The sequence below is a fragment of the Camelus ferus genome, chromosome 16 (assembly GCF_009834535.1).
Source record: "Camelus ferus isolate YT-003-E chromosome 16, BCGSAC_Cfer_1.0, whole genome shotgun sequence".
In the NCBI taxonomy this organism is placed as follows: Eukaryota; Metazoa; Chordata; class Mammalia; order Artiodactyla; family Camelidae; genus Camelus; species Camelus ferus.
The window spans coordinates 26590849-26606538 of NC_045711.1; the positions used below are offsets into that span (position 1 = coordinate 26590849).

At 44.9% G+C, this 15690-nt stretch overlaps 1 protein-coding gene across 15 annotated transcripts in view; it reads left to right on the plus strand.

Moving 5' to 3' along the window:
* Positions 1-15690, plus strand: part of SLC39A11 (solute carrier family 39 member 11) — a 353551-nt gene that overhangs the window by 68660 nt on the left and 269201 nt on the right. For 13 of the 15 annotated variants that reach the window (XR_004311658.1, XM_032456952.1, XM_032456958.1 and 10 more), the window contains one exon: positions 799-837. The exons of the other annotated variants lie outside the window; for them this stretch is intronic. Coding sequence is in view for 11 of the 13 variants with exons in the window: in XM_032456952.1 (XP_032312843.1) it covers positions 799-837 (39 nt within the window). In the remaining 2 variants the exon portion in view is untranslated. The remainder of the gene's footprint in view (positions 1-798; positions 838-15690) is intronic. 15 annotated transcript variants of the gene reach the window in all.

The following is a 15690-nucleotide window of genomic DNA, read 5'->3' on the forward strand; positions in this document are numbered from 1 at the left end:
CAGTGTATAAATGGAGTAAATCATACAGTCTATGCTCATCCGTGTCTGGCTGATTTCACCCTATGTATTTTCCTGTTTACTGAGTACCCCTGCCTGATGGTGAGCTCGTTTACCTACACATGTGTGTTCTCTGTGCCAAACGGTATTCTGTCGTGTGAACACATCCCAACGATGTATCCATTCTGCTGTTGGTGGGCCTTCGGGTAGTTTCTTGTTTTCAGATCTCATAAATAGGGCTGCAGAGGGCATTTTTGTACACGTGTCTGGTGGGTCCAAGTATGCATTTCTGCTAGGTCATCGCTTACGAGTGGCGCTGCTGGGTCATAGGATCTGCTTATGAAGGTTTGCTTCTAGTGGGTCTACCAGCTATCTTTCCAAAGTGGCTGTGCCAGTTTGCACTCCCATCTGCAGCGTGGGAGGGTTTTGGTTGGTTCATAGACTCCTTGCCGATACTTGTTGATTTCTATCGTTTAGATCAGCCATTTACTACTAAAGGCTTATAGCTGTAATTCACAGGGAGAGCCCAGGTCAGGGCAAAACATGTGGGCCAATGCAAGCCAAGGGTCTCACTGAAAGACAGCTCTGATTGGCTGTAGGATGGATGGAAGGTTTAAAAATATTTCTTTCCCCCTGGTTCTTGGCTCATTTTATAAAGACTCAGATCTAAGCTTCCAGATAGGCTCTTGCAAGCTCAGGCATGGGCTAGTCTTTACTCATGTGGTTCTCTTAAGCCTTTTGGTTTCCTCTTGTCCCAGGAAACAGCCCTTAGAAACTGAAACATCTTGTTTTCATTTTCAGAGGCAGATCTTAGATGGAAGCCTTGGCTTTGCTGCAGGGGTAAGTAGCATGTGGTAGGAGGAATGTTAAGTGGAGAGTGTTTATTCCAGTGTTTCTCAAATTCTCCACGAATTCTCCACGCAGAGACAGAGGGACCCTTGGCATGCTGGTGCTGGTAAAGAGACAGTGAAGAATGCTAATCACTAATCACTGGACATAAATTCTTTCTCAGTTCAGATACTGTCCTGTCTTTTGAATCAAATTGTTAGCAGAGAAATCCTTAAAAGTGATTTTTTCATGGTGGACTACTTTGGGATTTGGGGCATTCTTAGAGTTCAATGAACAAAATGACAATATTATAAAAAAAATCTGTTTTTTCTGTCTTCTTTACATGAGCACGTTTTCTCTGCTTACATTAAGAAAAGAAAAACAAAAACCCAGAAAAGTAGAATTTAATTGATGTTTAACCCTGTCTTATTCTAGCAATGACTAGTTAATGTTTATCCACAAATATATGAATGGATTGAAAAAAGTCTCATCCATGAAAATATGCATTTCCAAGAATATTTTACTTTTGCATGTTTAATATTTATGAAATGGCATATTTAATTTCTGTTAGTATGACTCTGTTCTCGACCACCAATAATTTTAATGGTAATTTAATCCAGCAAATTGTTATTCAAGCAGTTAGAGCCCTAGGCTCACAAGAAATCTTTAAAAATTAAATTGAAGTGTATAGAGATATTTTCTTGTACAGCAGCATGAAAAAAAAGACCAATAATAGACTTTCTAGTATAAAAATATAAGTTGCTCCAGGATAAAATTCTGTGGGGAAATGGAATTGAAATACAAGTCAAGGAGAAAAAGAAATGTTGTAATTTTTTTACTTTTGAAGAAAAACTTGCTCATGCATTTTTGTGTTTAGAATATAACCCTCAAACAGAAAAGTGCATAAAGTGTAAACACATAGCTTAGTTTGCATATATTTTTAGGTGGGTAACGGAGTAGATGAGGGAAATCAAATCCCTGTGCTGGTTAGATCTCACTGGATACATTTACACCACTGGTGAAACAAGTTTTATTTAAACACATCAACATATTTATATGACAGAATTGACATCTTTTGCAACTCTTCAAATTTGAGATGAAAACATTTCAGATGTCAATTTCAAATTGAGCAAGGAGGGTACCTAGTTTTTCAAAATTCTTTCAGGGGTTACACAGGTACAAAGCTTGAGAAATCCTGTTCTGTGCTGACCAGGCACTTGGTTGGTTTACTCTTTTAGGCAAAAAGCCATTGTAAGATTTATACATCAAAAGACAAAAACAAACAAACAAACAAACAAAAGCCAAAATGAAACTAGAAAGGAAACGAACAGACAAAAACCAGGTGGAGAATAATAGCCTTCAGGACGTGTAAGAACGAATTTGGGAGCCTCACATCATGCAAGTATGAGTTCCTTTAAAAACGTCATCAGATCAGTATATTAACATGTTTGTTTAACTAGGAGGTTTAAAAATAGTTTTACTTCTGATTTTTAAAGTTGTTGGTTGGAAAAAAGATTCTGAAAGTTATTTTTGTGTCCTTATTAGAAGATAAGTCACTGACTTTGATTCTAAGACTGGCCTTGAATATATGCTGGTTGCACAAAGGCACTCCTTGACGGGTCTCCTGATACAGAGAGAAAAATGAAAGCCTGATGGGGGAGGCAGCTGGGACTCAAACTCAGAAAAAGTCAGTGGCATTGGTAACTCGCAGTGGATTCTTATAAATTCTTCCCCAAACTAGGGAAAGACAATAGAGCCCCAGTGGTTTGAGTTGTAATAATTGTTTGTACTTATCATGGACTGATTTATATTTAAAATTGTCATTCTATTGGCTAAGACAGTGGTTCTCAACCGAGGGTGGGTTTGGGGGGTAGGCGATGATTTTGCCCGGCCCCCCCCCAGGGGACATTTGGCACATTTGGTTGTCACAACTGGTATCTAGTGGGTAGAAGCCAGGGATGCTGCTAAACATCCTATGATGCACAGGACAGGCTCCACCACCAAGAATTGTGTGCCCCAAAGTGTCAATTGTGCCTGGTTGAGAGCATTTTGATGTGTTATTTCTAATTATAGAGTAGAATGTGTACAAATTTGGTTGTATTTAAGTTAAAAAAGACAAAGAAGGAAAAAGTCCCCTTGCTTCTCCCCCAGTTTCCCAAAGGTCATTCATCACTGTTAACCTTGAGCGCTTATCCTCGGAGAATTTAGATTATGCAAACGCCAAGCATCAGGACAGTTAGATGTCCCACAGGGCCTCGTGTCCTTCTTCAGCACAGCTTTGAGATGCTCTGAATCTAGAAAAAGGGAAAACTGGCCATCAGACCGTTGGCTGGGGTCCTGCTGTGCCTGGCACAGATGTAACATGTTTCTACAGTCAGTTCTGCATTCATTTGTGTATTAAAATCTATCTCCAATAAAATGCTGCAGTGACATATGTACGTGATATATAATTGTGTCCTGGAACAAGCATTTCCGTAAGAGAGATTCCTGGGAGAAAGGACATGGGTATTCCTTTTTTCTTTTTTTTCACTGGTATTAATTCTTTTATTTTATTTTATTTTATTTTATTTTATTTTTATTTTATTTTTTTAAGTTGAAGTATAGTTGATTTACAATGTTGTGTTAGTTTCAGGTGTACAGCAAAGTGATTCAGTTACATAGAAATCTATTCTTTTTCAGATTGTTTTTTGTATAGGTTATTACAAGATACTGACTCTAGTTCGCTGTGTTATACAGTAGACTCTTGTTGGCTATCAATTATTTATATATAATAGTGTGTATTAGGCCGCGGGTTTTCCAAATATGCCTAGCAATATCTTCTGCGGGTTGTTTTTTCTCATTAGCAGGGCCTTGGAAGCATTAATCAGTCCTTCTTATATGACTCCTCTTGAAATCCCTTTGCCTGTTTTCCTCCTGACTCCATAAATTTCTCTCCAGGTCTCTAGTAATCATTGTCATTCTCTTCTTGGTACCGGTTGTCTGGCCTTGATTTTTGCCTGAGGCATGAACGTAATAAGGACAAATGTTACCGTTTTTAAAAAAAAAAAGGATTGTCATTATTTCCTATTAGATTCCTAGAGTAATACACCTTTAAAGCTGGAAAAGGTTTTAGAGAATTATAATAACTCATATTTATTGAGTCCTTACTATGGACAGGGGCCTCTGCCAAGTACTTTACCTAGATCATCTAATTTAATTTTCATAACAACTCTATGAGGTGAATACCAGGTCCTGTTATTTACCCTCACTTTACAGATGTGGAAACTGAGGCACAGCGAGTACAAGTAAGTTGTTCAGGCTCATAAAGGGAGCAGAGCCAGGACTCGAACCCACTGTCTGCCTGTTGAGTTCCCACTCTTAGACCGCAGTGCCTTCTAGCTGATGTCTGGTCCAGCTGCCTCTATGTACAGGCAAGAAACAGAGCCAGAGAGAGTAAGTGACTTATCCAGAATTTAAAAATGCTAGATGGTGGCAGAGCTAGGATCAAACCCAGATGGGAAGTCAGGGGCTGCCAGCATTTAGCTGCGTGACTTTGGCAAGCTCCTCAGTCGTCCTGGACCTCAGTTGAGTCTGCTGGGAACTGAGGACATGAAATGGATGGTTCATTAAGAGCTTCTTGAATCTGTACATTTAATGGGGCAATTTTCTGCAAAAGTGAGCTTATGTCTTTTTGTTGTAAGGCAGTCGTGAAGGGTTTCAGTTTTTGGTCCACCTATTCACCGACTCACCTATTCAACGGTACATTTAAATGTGTAATTGAATAGCCTTTCATCCAAGGGAGAAAAGCAGTCATTATCCCCAAAGATGAACCTTTCGATGGATTTGGGTGAGGCTAAACCATCGAGGGTCACCATTTTAATATTCGTTGCTCTGGTTTTGATGTCTGTTTTTTTTTTTTTTGTGAGACTTGAACTCACTGAGAATCTCTAAATCAATGTATCTTCTCTCTCAAGGAAGAAGCACTTGTTTGGAATAAATATGACCATGAAACTGCAGAAGAGAAAGACAGGCTACCAATCAAGGAACTTACTTCTAAGCATGAAAAGGCAATTTAATATCTATTATTTAATCCCGTAGGGAGCTGGCTTCTTATGAAAGACATGATTCTTCTTAAGGGGTTTTTGGCTGAGTCTGCTTTTGTGCAGCAAGTGGTGAATGATGTTTTCTGCAAATAACTGACTCATTGTTGGAAGTTAACGACGCTGTCCCATGATGGCCTTTGAGTCTGGAGGGACGATGGTGGCCAGCTGCTCTCCCTTTCCAAGGAGAGATGGATGGGAAGAAATGGCTTAAATTGTAGCGTGAGGGATTCAGGGAGGGGACTCCAGCCAGATTCATTGGAGAGGTTTATTCTAGAATAAATAGTAGAGAGAGAAGGGATGGGGGTGGAGAGCAGCCATTGAATTGGGTCTTCAGAAATCCTAGCTTTTATCCTCCTGGCTCTATGGATCCTGGATCGCGAAGTAATAATTGCTGGTACCTTTTCTCCTTTTTATTGACCCCAGTGTGTCCTAATGGAGATTTTTCAGTGGGACCACACTGAAGTGGGCCGGACCACCACCAGACAGTATTAAGGGAGCACTGTAACGGCCTCTGATGAAACTTCTTCAGAGATCTTTGCTCTGTGTTTCTCTGAGCCATGACTTCCCTCTTTCTGAGGCTGAGTGAAACAAAGGGCCCAGATGACGTCCTGGGGATGCTGAACGTGCTTGGACCTGGAGCAGATCCCATCCCCAGCATCACCTGGACGGGGCAGATCACTTTGGGAGCTTCAGGGCTGTTGTCCCCTGTGGACCTCCTTTCTTAAATCTGCTTTTTGAAGCTTTTTGGAAACCAGGGAGCCCCAGAGCCTCCTAGATTATACTCTCTGCAGCTTTTCTCCTGCACCGGAGTGCAATGACCGGGGAGCAGATGTTGGTCTGTTTTGGGGAGAAGGCTGCCCTTTAAGTAGGCGATCAGTGAAGTGAGGGAGTGTTCCAGGGTTGGTTTGCTGCGACTTTGAGCCACCTGCCTCACGGGTCTCACTTGACAAGCTAAGTGTGGCATGGTGCCAGGAAGAAGATGGGGAAAGGGCTCTTCTCTGACCAGGACTATTCGCAGCGTTCTTGGCACAGTTGTCAAGGTGCACTGGCCACTTCTGCCACCAGGCATTTTACTTTTAAAGGTTTCAAATGACCAGTTTCTGGTGGGAAACTTCTGTGTCTCAGCTATGTTTTGAGAACACTCAAAACCATGCCAGGCACAGGCAGGAGACCCTGAACATGTCTCAGGAGACCCTGAACATGTCACAGGAGACAAGGCTGATTTCTGGCCCAGTGATCCTGGCCCCCAACCCGTCATGGTTCCTGCGATTACCAGGGTGATGTGGTGATAGCTCTGTCCCCCCGGCCCTCCCCTCATTCTGTGCAACATGAGCCCGCAAAGTGAGGCCCTTCTTTCCAGAAGCATCCTGACCCCCGACTCCACGTTGGGAGGGAAGCGAGGTCTTGCTGCAGGGGGAGGGGGTGGCGAGGTGAGAAGGGGAGAAAGGGGAAGAAAAACACTCAAGAAGGAGATAGATTATTATTATTACTGTATTTTTTCTTTTCAATTTCATGTTTCAGATTTCCAATGTCATTATAAACAGCGCGGGGGAGGAAATGATATATATTACCTTTCCTCTGTGGTGATGGAAAGTAACAGCATTGGTGTTTAGAGCCCACGGCTTTGAGCATCTGGGTGGTGCGGCCCCAAGGACTCCCTGCCCCGCCCCCCCGCCCCCTTCCTCCCCTCCCTCCCGTGCATCCTAGGCTGTGTCCACACTCATGGCCTGGAAACCCCTGAGTCCTGCTTTCTCCCCTCTTCTTCTCCATGTGGTCCTGGGCCTCCTATACAGATTGGGCCAGGGCACTGTCTTTGGGGATTTCTATTCCTCTTTGTTTGGGGGTGTCCTCCCGTGTTCCCATGAAGGACAATGGGGGGCAGGTACTTAGGTGACCAGCAGGAGATTAAAGAAGGTCTTGAGAGGTTTTGAATAGTCAAATATGAGTGCCCCAAAGTCACAATAACTCTTACAGATGTCTGTACGAACAGGTAGCTCTTTAGTAGATATTCCTTTAAAATGACTGGCTCACCTGTTTTTCTTCCTTTCTTCCTTTTATTTCCCCTTCCTCCCTTCCTTCCTTCCTTCCTTCCTTCCTTCCTTCCTTCCTTCCTTCCTTCCTTCCTTCCTTCCCTTCCTCCTTCCCTCCTTCCCTCTTTTCCTCCCTCCCTCCCTTCCATCCATCCACCCATTAATTAATTAATTCATTCATTCATCACTTATGCAGAACCTGCCTTACACCAGGCACTGAGCCAGGTGCTGAGCATTTGAAGGCGTGCTAGGAGAGACGGCCTCTGTCTGCAGTTATGATCTAGTGGAGGGGTGGGCACACGGGCAGGGGGTACCTGGCCTGATTTGGGTTATGTGGGTTATGTGTTCACCCCTGAACACCAATCCCTGCTCCCGCGGGGAGGTAGCATGTTAACTGGCCAGAGCTGGGCCTGTGCCCTCCCCTCCCCGTTAGATAAAAAGCAAAGACTAATAATGACTAATCCTGAGGGAGTGGAGATGGCTTCTCCAAAGCAAAACTGAGGTGTTGTTGCCTAAGTGGGTGTAATGGATGTCGGGTAGCTGACATACAGCAAACGTGCCCCACGCTCACGGGTCAATTAGAAACCACCCCAACACTTCATGATTTACGCCAATAACCTTCTATTATTTCTTGTGATTCTAGGTTGGCTGGACCCAGCTGGGTAGTTCTTCTGGTCTTGACTGGGGTCACTGGTGAGGCTGCCGGCGCCTGGCAGCTCGACTAGACTGGAGGGTGCGAGAGGGCCTCGCTCGCAGGGCTTGGCCCTTGGTGCTTCCTGTTGCTTGGCCATCTGTCCACTCGTGGGGTCTGCCCACCTCATGGGTCAGTGGGGGGAGCCCAGGAATTCTTGGTGGAAGAGTTCTAAGAAGGTGCAGGGGGAAACTCTGCCTCTGGAGGCCTAGAGTCCGAAGCCTTCACAGAAGCACTGTCCAAAGCAGGTTGCAAGGGGCACCCAGATCCACGGGGTCGGGGGTTCTCTAGTTCTGGGTGGGAGGACCTGCAGAATGTCGCGGCTAGGCTCTGCCAGCTGCCACCATCCCTTGCAGGGGAGATGCCTGTTGGCAGTCTCCCCTCCCAGAACCAGTATTCCCGCCTGGTTGCCCAGTGCTTTCCTTCTTTCCATTTCCAGCAGTCACTGGACCCCTCCTCTGGGTCTCCCTTTGTCTTGTTTTCTCCATCTCGCCTCTCAGCTTCCTTTTGGACAGCCCACCCAGAGAGAGGAAATGCCGGCTTTCTCAGTTTCCAGTCGGTTTGCTAACTTAAGGAAGAAATTCCAAGAGCCAGCGAAACTGACTTTGCTCTCTGTAAGCAGCAGAGAAACGAGACCTTTCTGGGCCAGATTAGTCATAGGTGCCCTGGTCTCCTGAGAGAAGAGGGTTCAGGCCAAATTCTTCTCAGTACAAGGACTGCGTTGTTCTGGAAGCAAGAATTAGCTATTAAGTGAGGTGGCATGCTGCGGTTAGCAGTCCTGTAATCTCCCCGGAATCCTTCTATGTAGAGGACACTTGTCCTCTTGAGGGTGGGTGTGTCCGGGCTGTGGAGCTGGAAGAGACTTGGGAGAAACATTACTTTTTAATATCCCATGCTTCAGCTCATTTGGTTTTGTTAACTTGGAACTGTATTTCTTTGATTTTTCATTTTCTAAGTCCAAACTTTTCCTCTTAAATTCAGGAATCAATCTTCTCCCCTCTTTTCAGGGGAGTCCCTGCTTCATGTTATGAACATAAGTTATGGATATAAAGAGCATTTTGCTGAGGGCAGGAGGGGCGGAGAGAAAGCCCAGCCCAGTGTTTCTCGGGCGGGCGTGTGGGCAGCGCATTGGGGACGGTGCCAGACTGTGGTTTTTATTCCTCTCGTCGCCCCCCACGAGGGTGGTGAGAAGCAAGGAGATCAGAGGAGTTGGGGTCATGGGCTGAGAATCCTGGCTTGATGTCCTTCCCAGGACCTGGAGAGGTTTGTCGGCCTCAGGGTGGGCTGCGGGATGGAGGCGAGGGGTTTCCTGGGGCTCACTCTGCCCTCCCTCCCGATGCTTCCAGCCCCAAGGAATCAGTGCTGCTTTCCCTGGGGGAGAGGAGCCCCTCTCAGGGCAGCTGAGGCCAGGAATCAGAGGGAGTCCTGAGCCGTGGGCTCTGTTTCTACCTGAGCTGCTCAGAATCCCCGAGATAAGTGGCGAGTCCTGTAACCTCCAGGCAGGCATCTCATGGCTCCCCCGAGACTGAAATCCTGCCCTCCTACCTTGTGCACATGGTGGGAAGGAAAATTCAGTCATGGCTGTTTAATGCTTCTGTGCCCTCCGGGGCAAAGAGAGAACAAAATACTGGGAGGCAAACGCTCTAATAGCTTGCCTTGCAGAAGCTGATCTTTGCTGTCAGGGTGTCCTGGCTTTTAATCCCACATCTGACTTTGGCTTGAGGCCATGAACTGATTCCCTGGACTCGCCAGACAGCGAACGGAATAGAATCATCAGGCCCGATGGAGATGCAGTCCCCCGGGGACTGTGCAGTTGACAAGCAAGTGAGGGGAAGGCTTGGCTTTACCTGTACACAGATCTTCTCTTCCTTTTTTTTTTTCCCCCCTCTTGCTGTAGCATTTCTTTAGAAACCTTTCTGTTTCTGAAGCTCTGGTCTTCTGTGAAGAAATCAACCACGACAGCCCCGGGGCTAAGTGAGTTAGTTCTCCGGGAGGGTGGAAAAAAAATGTATCTGTTAAATGCATAAACAAGGGGAAAACGGATTAGTATTGTATTTAAGGCAGGAGGAAGGGGCACAGAGTCAACTGCCTGTGCATGAGCTTTAAATAGCTTACTGAGTTGACTGTGTGCAACACTTTGTGATTGTGCATGAATGATCCATGGGGAGGGGGTGTCCATGTGCTCACTCCAGGGAACACTTGCATCTTACAGGCTCATGAGTCCCAAATATTATTATGTAACATTGCTTTATTGCTTCATATTTTTCAAAGCTCTTTCCCATCCACTAAGTCGTCTGACACTCACAGTAATCCTGTAGCTTGTAGGTTTTATTATTTGCATATGATAGATGACAAGTGAGCTGCATTCCATGCTGGATTCCTTTGACGTGTGTGGGATGCTTAGGGCAGTGGGGAAGAGAAGGGAGTCTCCAGGGGTCCTCCTGGTCCCTCCCATCTCCCCTAAAATTATGCCAGGCACTGTTTTAGGCACTGGGGATAGAACAGTAAACAAAGCAAACAAAAATTCCTGCCCTCCTGGGACTGTCATTCTAGGAGAGAGGGTCACATGATAAATTCTATAATAAAATGTACAGTATGTCTGACAGAGATACATGTGATGGAGAACAATAAAGGAAACGAGAAGGATAGAGAGAACCCTGCCAGGGGTGGAAGTCATGAGTATTGCAATTTCAAGAAAAGCAAATCAGTAAAGAACTTAAGGAAGTATTCCTGACATGTGGGAGGCTCTCAATTTTTTTTGTTTGTTTGATGTAGCAAATAAACAAATGCTCAGTTGGATGGATGGATGGGTAATGGATAGAGATGGGTGGGTAGATGGATGATTGGATGGATGGATAGATGGATGAATGGATGGGTGGATGGATGGCTAGATGGATGGATGGATGGATGAATGAATGGGTGTAGGGATGAATGAATGGATGACTGGATAGATGGATGGGTGGATGGACGGATAGATGGATATGGATGGATGAATGGATGGATGGATAGATGGATGAATGGATGGGTGGATAGATGGATGGGTAGATGGATGGGTAGGCAGATAAATGGATGGATGGATGGCTAATGGATGGAGATGGGTGGGTAGATGGATGAATGGATGGGTGGATGGATGGCTAGATGGATGGACGGATGAATGAATGGGTGTAGGGATGAATGAATGGATGGCTGGATAGGTGGATGGGTAGGTAGATGGATGGATAGATGGGTAGATGGATGGATAAATGGGTAGATGGATGGATGGATGGATAGATGGATGGAAAAGGAAGGATAAGTCCTACCCCCTATAGGTCTGTGCTTCCTCTAAGAGCCTTAGAGCACTTAAATATTTTCACACTCCGCATTTCATGAATCGATGTGGAGTACCCTAAGTGCAACCTCACCTCATTTAGCCACTGGAGAAGGGGAGCCTCTCCCTGCTGGAGAGAGCCAGCATCCAACTGGCTTAGAACAGGAATGCTCCTGGCACTGTGCAAATTGAGTTGTAAGTAAATTGTTGCCAACTGTTCAAGAGAGAATTTGCCTGCCATTTACTCTACCTTGGCCTTCTCATTATGAACCTAGTTCCCAAAGCCCTGGGGGCTTGCCAGCTCTGTCCCTCTGGGAGCCTGGTCCCTTCCAGGTCCTGGCCACTGAAAGTTTGCTCCTTAGGGAAATTTAGCATCTCATTTTCTCCATCCTAATCTACCAGCCCCTCCAGGATGGGATTTAGTACCCCTTGGCCAAGTATCTGTAGATATTCATACTTATTCTGTACTGCACTTATCTCTGGATTTTAAGTGCTTCACTCCTCTTCTTCCTTCTCAAACTAGAAGTACCTCGAAGGCTGCCTTTTCTATTGTTGAGACTGGTCCCTAGTATAGGATACTCGAAGATATTTTTTGAAGTGTTAAATGAGTGTGGCATGTACATTTGAGGTTTTCTCTGGGGTTGGCTGCCTTTAAGTCCAGCCCAGTTTCTCCAGATCTTCTGTGTGCACTGATTTACATTCTTGGAACCTCAGAATGAAATCTCAAAATAGGCACTGAGGAACCCTCCCTGCTGAGTCTTTAAGGGAATCAGCCTTTATGATTCTCCCAATGAAGGAAGGAACTAATTGAATGTAAACTCATTACATCTCTGAAGCAATTTGAAAATTTCCCCACGATTTAATTATGATGAACTTCTCAGGATGTAGTCATGCCAGGAAATGTCTCAAACCATCAGCCATGTGGGTTGAGCTCAGGGCAGGGGGCACTGGGCACCAAGAGGTGGAACCTTTTGTCTGGCAGACATGTGCTCTGGCGTTACAATGAGCTCTGGAGTCACCTTGCTTGGGTTTGATCCTGGTTTCTCAGCTTATTAGTTGTGAGCTTGGGCTAGTCACTTAGTGTTTGTAAGCCTCAGTTTCCTCACCTGTAAAATGGAGATAATAGTATTGTTTCCATTATATGGTTGCTATGCAGGTAAAATGAGTAAGTCTGTTTGAAGCACTTGGCACAGTGATTGGCACATAGCAAATGTCCAGTACCCATTGACCATTATTATCTCATATCAAAGGAAATGGGTGGAGAACACATGACGAATTTGGGATGGGTATAAATTAGATACCAGTCAGAGCGTGGGTGCTACTGGTTCTGGAAGAATTTTCTTCCAGTACATGGTCCTCAGTGTTATTAAGCATCCGTCTTATTCATACCCAGTTGATGCCTTCAAACCTTTCTTCACAGCAGCATGCTCTTTTATACTTTCTTTGTTTATATATAATTTAAAAAATGGGATCATACCATACATCATAGTTAAAAAGTGTCCTTTCACCATAAATCCTGAACGTTTTTGTATTATTTTGGTCGTGGTGTGGTGCTCCGTTGCACAAACTGACCACAATTAATATTTGTTTTCATCTTTATGGAGGGATAATTGAAGTACATTAAACAGCGCACATAACTGTGGTACCTTTTACTAATGACTTCTTGGACATTTAAGCGGGGCTCAATTTTGGCGATCACTGTTTATTTTTATCAGGGTAATAGATGCACCCATCAAGAAAGAGCAAATGTTAATAAAAGGCTTAAAAAGAAAAAAAAAAAAGCAGTCCTCTCTCCCTGCCGCCCCCCACCATGGCCTCTTTTTTAGAGGTAACCGCTTTAGTCTGTTTCTTGAGAAATTTTCTCCTGCATTTCTCAGTAAATTTATTCTGCAGTTTCTTGATTTGGAAAGCAGTGTCCCCCAGTTCTGGTAAATGCTATTTTATGTTCCTTTAATGTTTCCACGCTGGTTCTCTGTTCTCTCTTTATTAGTCTGATTAGTTGGCTGTTGGACTTCCTGGACTGAGCCGTCATCTTCCTCTTTTCTCTCTCGTATTTTATAAAATCTTTGCCGTTTTGTTCTGCATGGTGGGGAATTTCACTGATTTTAAATAAATAGAAAGAGCCAACGTTTCTTTTTCTTTCTTCTTTTTTTTTTTGTATTCATAGTTTCAGTTTCTGAAAACGATTCCTTGTTCTCCCTATTTTTCATTTGTTTTGTTTTTCCCTCCAGCATCGGTCCTGTTCTTGGATTTAGTCCGCGCATTCGTATCTGTCTGGTAGTCAGCATAGGGTTTTCTCTTTACAGTCGTTGTCTCCCCGAGTTATCTGGGTTCCCTCCCAGAGCCTTCATTTTTCCTGTTTGGTTATTTTCGCAAATCATTTGCTCTGATAATAGTAAAAGCCAAGGCATATTCTAAGCATATGCAGTATCAAGCACTTCTAGTCTCCAGGCCAGTATTTGTGCTTTCTTGCATTTAGTCCTTATTTCAACTCCAAGAGACAAGCACCACTTTGGGGACAGTGTCATGAAAGTCAAGAGCAGGGACTCAAGAGCCACACTGGCTGGGACTGAATCTTGGCTCTCCCGCTTAGTAGCTATTATTAGTAGCTACTGTTAATTACATCACCTCTCTGTGCCTCAGTTTCCCCCCATATGTGAAGTAGGGATCACAGTAGTACCTGACTCTTGCTGTTGGGTGGATTAAGGAAGCTCCTGGCATAGGGTCAGTCTTTCTGTAAGTGTTGTTGTTATGTTATTAATTCCATTTGACTTACGAGTGTCACTATTATTTCTATTATTATTTCCATTTTCCATATGAAGAAATCTTAGCCCTGGAGAGATGAATCTCTTACCCAGGGTGTCCGAGCTGGGGGCTTGAAGTGGTGGGCCTTGCTTGACTCAGGTAGTCTGACTCCAGAGTCACGCCTTGTATCCACGACGCGGTATTGCCTTTCATAGAGAGAGAGGGAGAAAGAGAAGAGAAGAGAGGGCAGACCTGCTGTGGCGCTGCTGGTGGGGCTAGCCATGGGGGCCACGTAAAATACGGGGTGGTCAGTTAAACTGGACTTTCAGAAAAGTAATAATGTTTTAGTATAAACCTGTCCCAAATTAAAAAAAAATTCATTGCGTATCTTAAGTTCTAATTTAACAGGACGTCCTGTGTTTTTATTTGTGAAATCAGGCAGCCCTAGGTGGTTTTCTTTCCATCTTCCGTCCAGTCCCTTCCTGAGATTCTGCCACATCACTCCGGACCTCTTGCCCTCCATCCTCCGGGGATCCCTGCCACACTGATGGCAGTCTCTTGCACCCCTCGTGTGAGTTAGGACCGAAGACACTTTGAGAACCCAGGTTTCCATATGTGGTGAAAACGAAGTGTAATTTTGTTTGGAATGAGGGGTGGCGTTTTTCCTTCTCCTTGACCGTGAAAATCCTGTCCCTAAGCCTCCTTCCTGATTTCCTCTGAGCCAGGAAAGAAGCACGGAGCCAGGGGTTGGGTGGTTTGCCACCTCCCTGGAGGGAGGTCAGCGAAGCAGCAGCAGCTCCTGCCTAGACCTGGGAGTTTTCTCTCCGCAGAGCCAGACGCTCCCTCTTGTCTCCTCCTTCACGTGTTGGCAGGTCTTGCGTTCCAGCCAGAGCTGGGACAGATTGGATCAGCATGAGTGAGCGGTGGTGTTGGGGTGGGGGAGGCTTGAGCGGCTGGTGTAACTGCCCATCAGTAGGCCAGAGTTGAGAGGGTGCTGATGGATTGGTGGCTGGGTGCCACGGAGAGTTTGCTTTGGGCAACATCGTGTTCTCACTCTCTTGATGACCAGCTGGTGAAAAGGTTTGATAAGAATGCCTCCCTTTCTCCCTCCCCGCCTTTTGTTAGTCTACATGGACTTAATAATTTTGGCAGGCTGAGAGATTCCGGGAGTCCCCCATTCATCTAGCTGGTCTGAATGTGCCGTGAAGGACCGACATAATTAGCATGCTCACATCTCTCTATTATTCACAATAGTGTGTCTGTGGAAGAGGGATGGTGAACTCAATATCATTTGACTTTGGAGCACTGTGGCCTTGTTTTAAGTGTAGCTGAGATCATCGCCACTGGGTGCTCCAGTGTAGACAGGCATCTTATGCACTGTAGTTACTCTGTAGATGTTTGTTGAGTTCCACTTTGGAACTTAGATTTGGAGTAGGGCTAGGCTTGATGATGGATTATTTTTCAGCTCTTTCTCCCTCTGTTTTGGCAGAGACAGTTAGAATTAGGTTGTTGGTCAGTAAATTCCAAGCCCAGATATGTCTTGGGTGTTTATCCTTGCTTTAAGGAACTCAGTAGGGTCTAGGACTCCACCAGTGGAGAATGGATGGTGAGAGGTCCTCTGGGGTACGGTTGACAGATCTAACACTGCTGGCACGTGGTGTTTAAGACTCACCTGGCTCTCAGCTCTGGGCCTGGGCCTTGTCGGGTGCTTGGTGATTGTGCTGGATGACCTAGAGGGACCATTTTAGGGTAGACCCTGGAATCTGGCTATGCAATATTACTGTCTGTGGTACTAATATGACTTATTAGAATCTGGGGAACCTTCCTAAGAGTTAAAAAAATGAATATAATTTGCATATAATAGTATGCCCAGATCTTAAAGTGTCAGCCCAATGGGCTTTGACAGTTGTATACATGTGTTTAACCACCACCCAAAATGGGATGGAAAACATTTTTGTCATCCCAGAAAGAGCTTCTGTTCTAATCCTCAAGTCAACTCTGCCTCTCCTC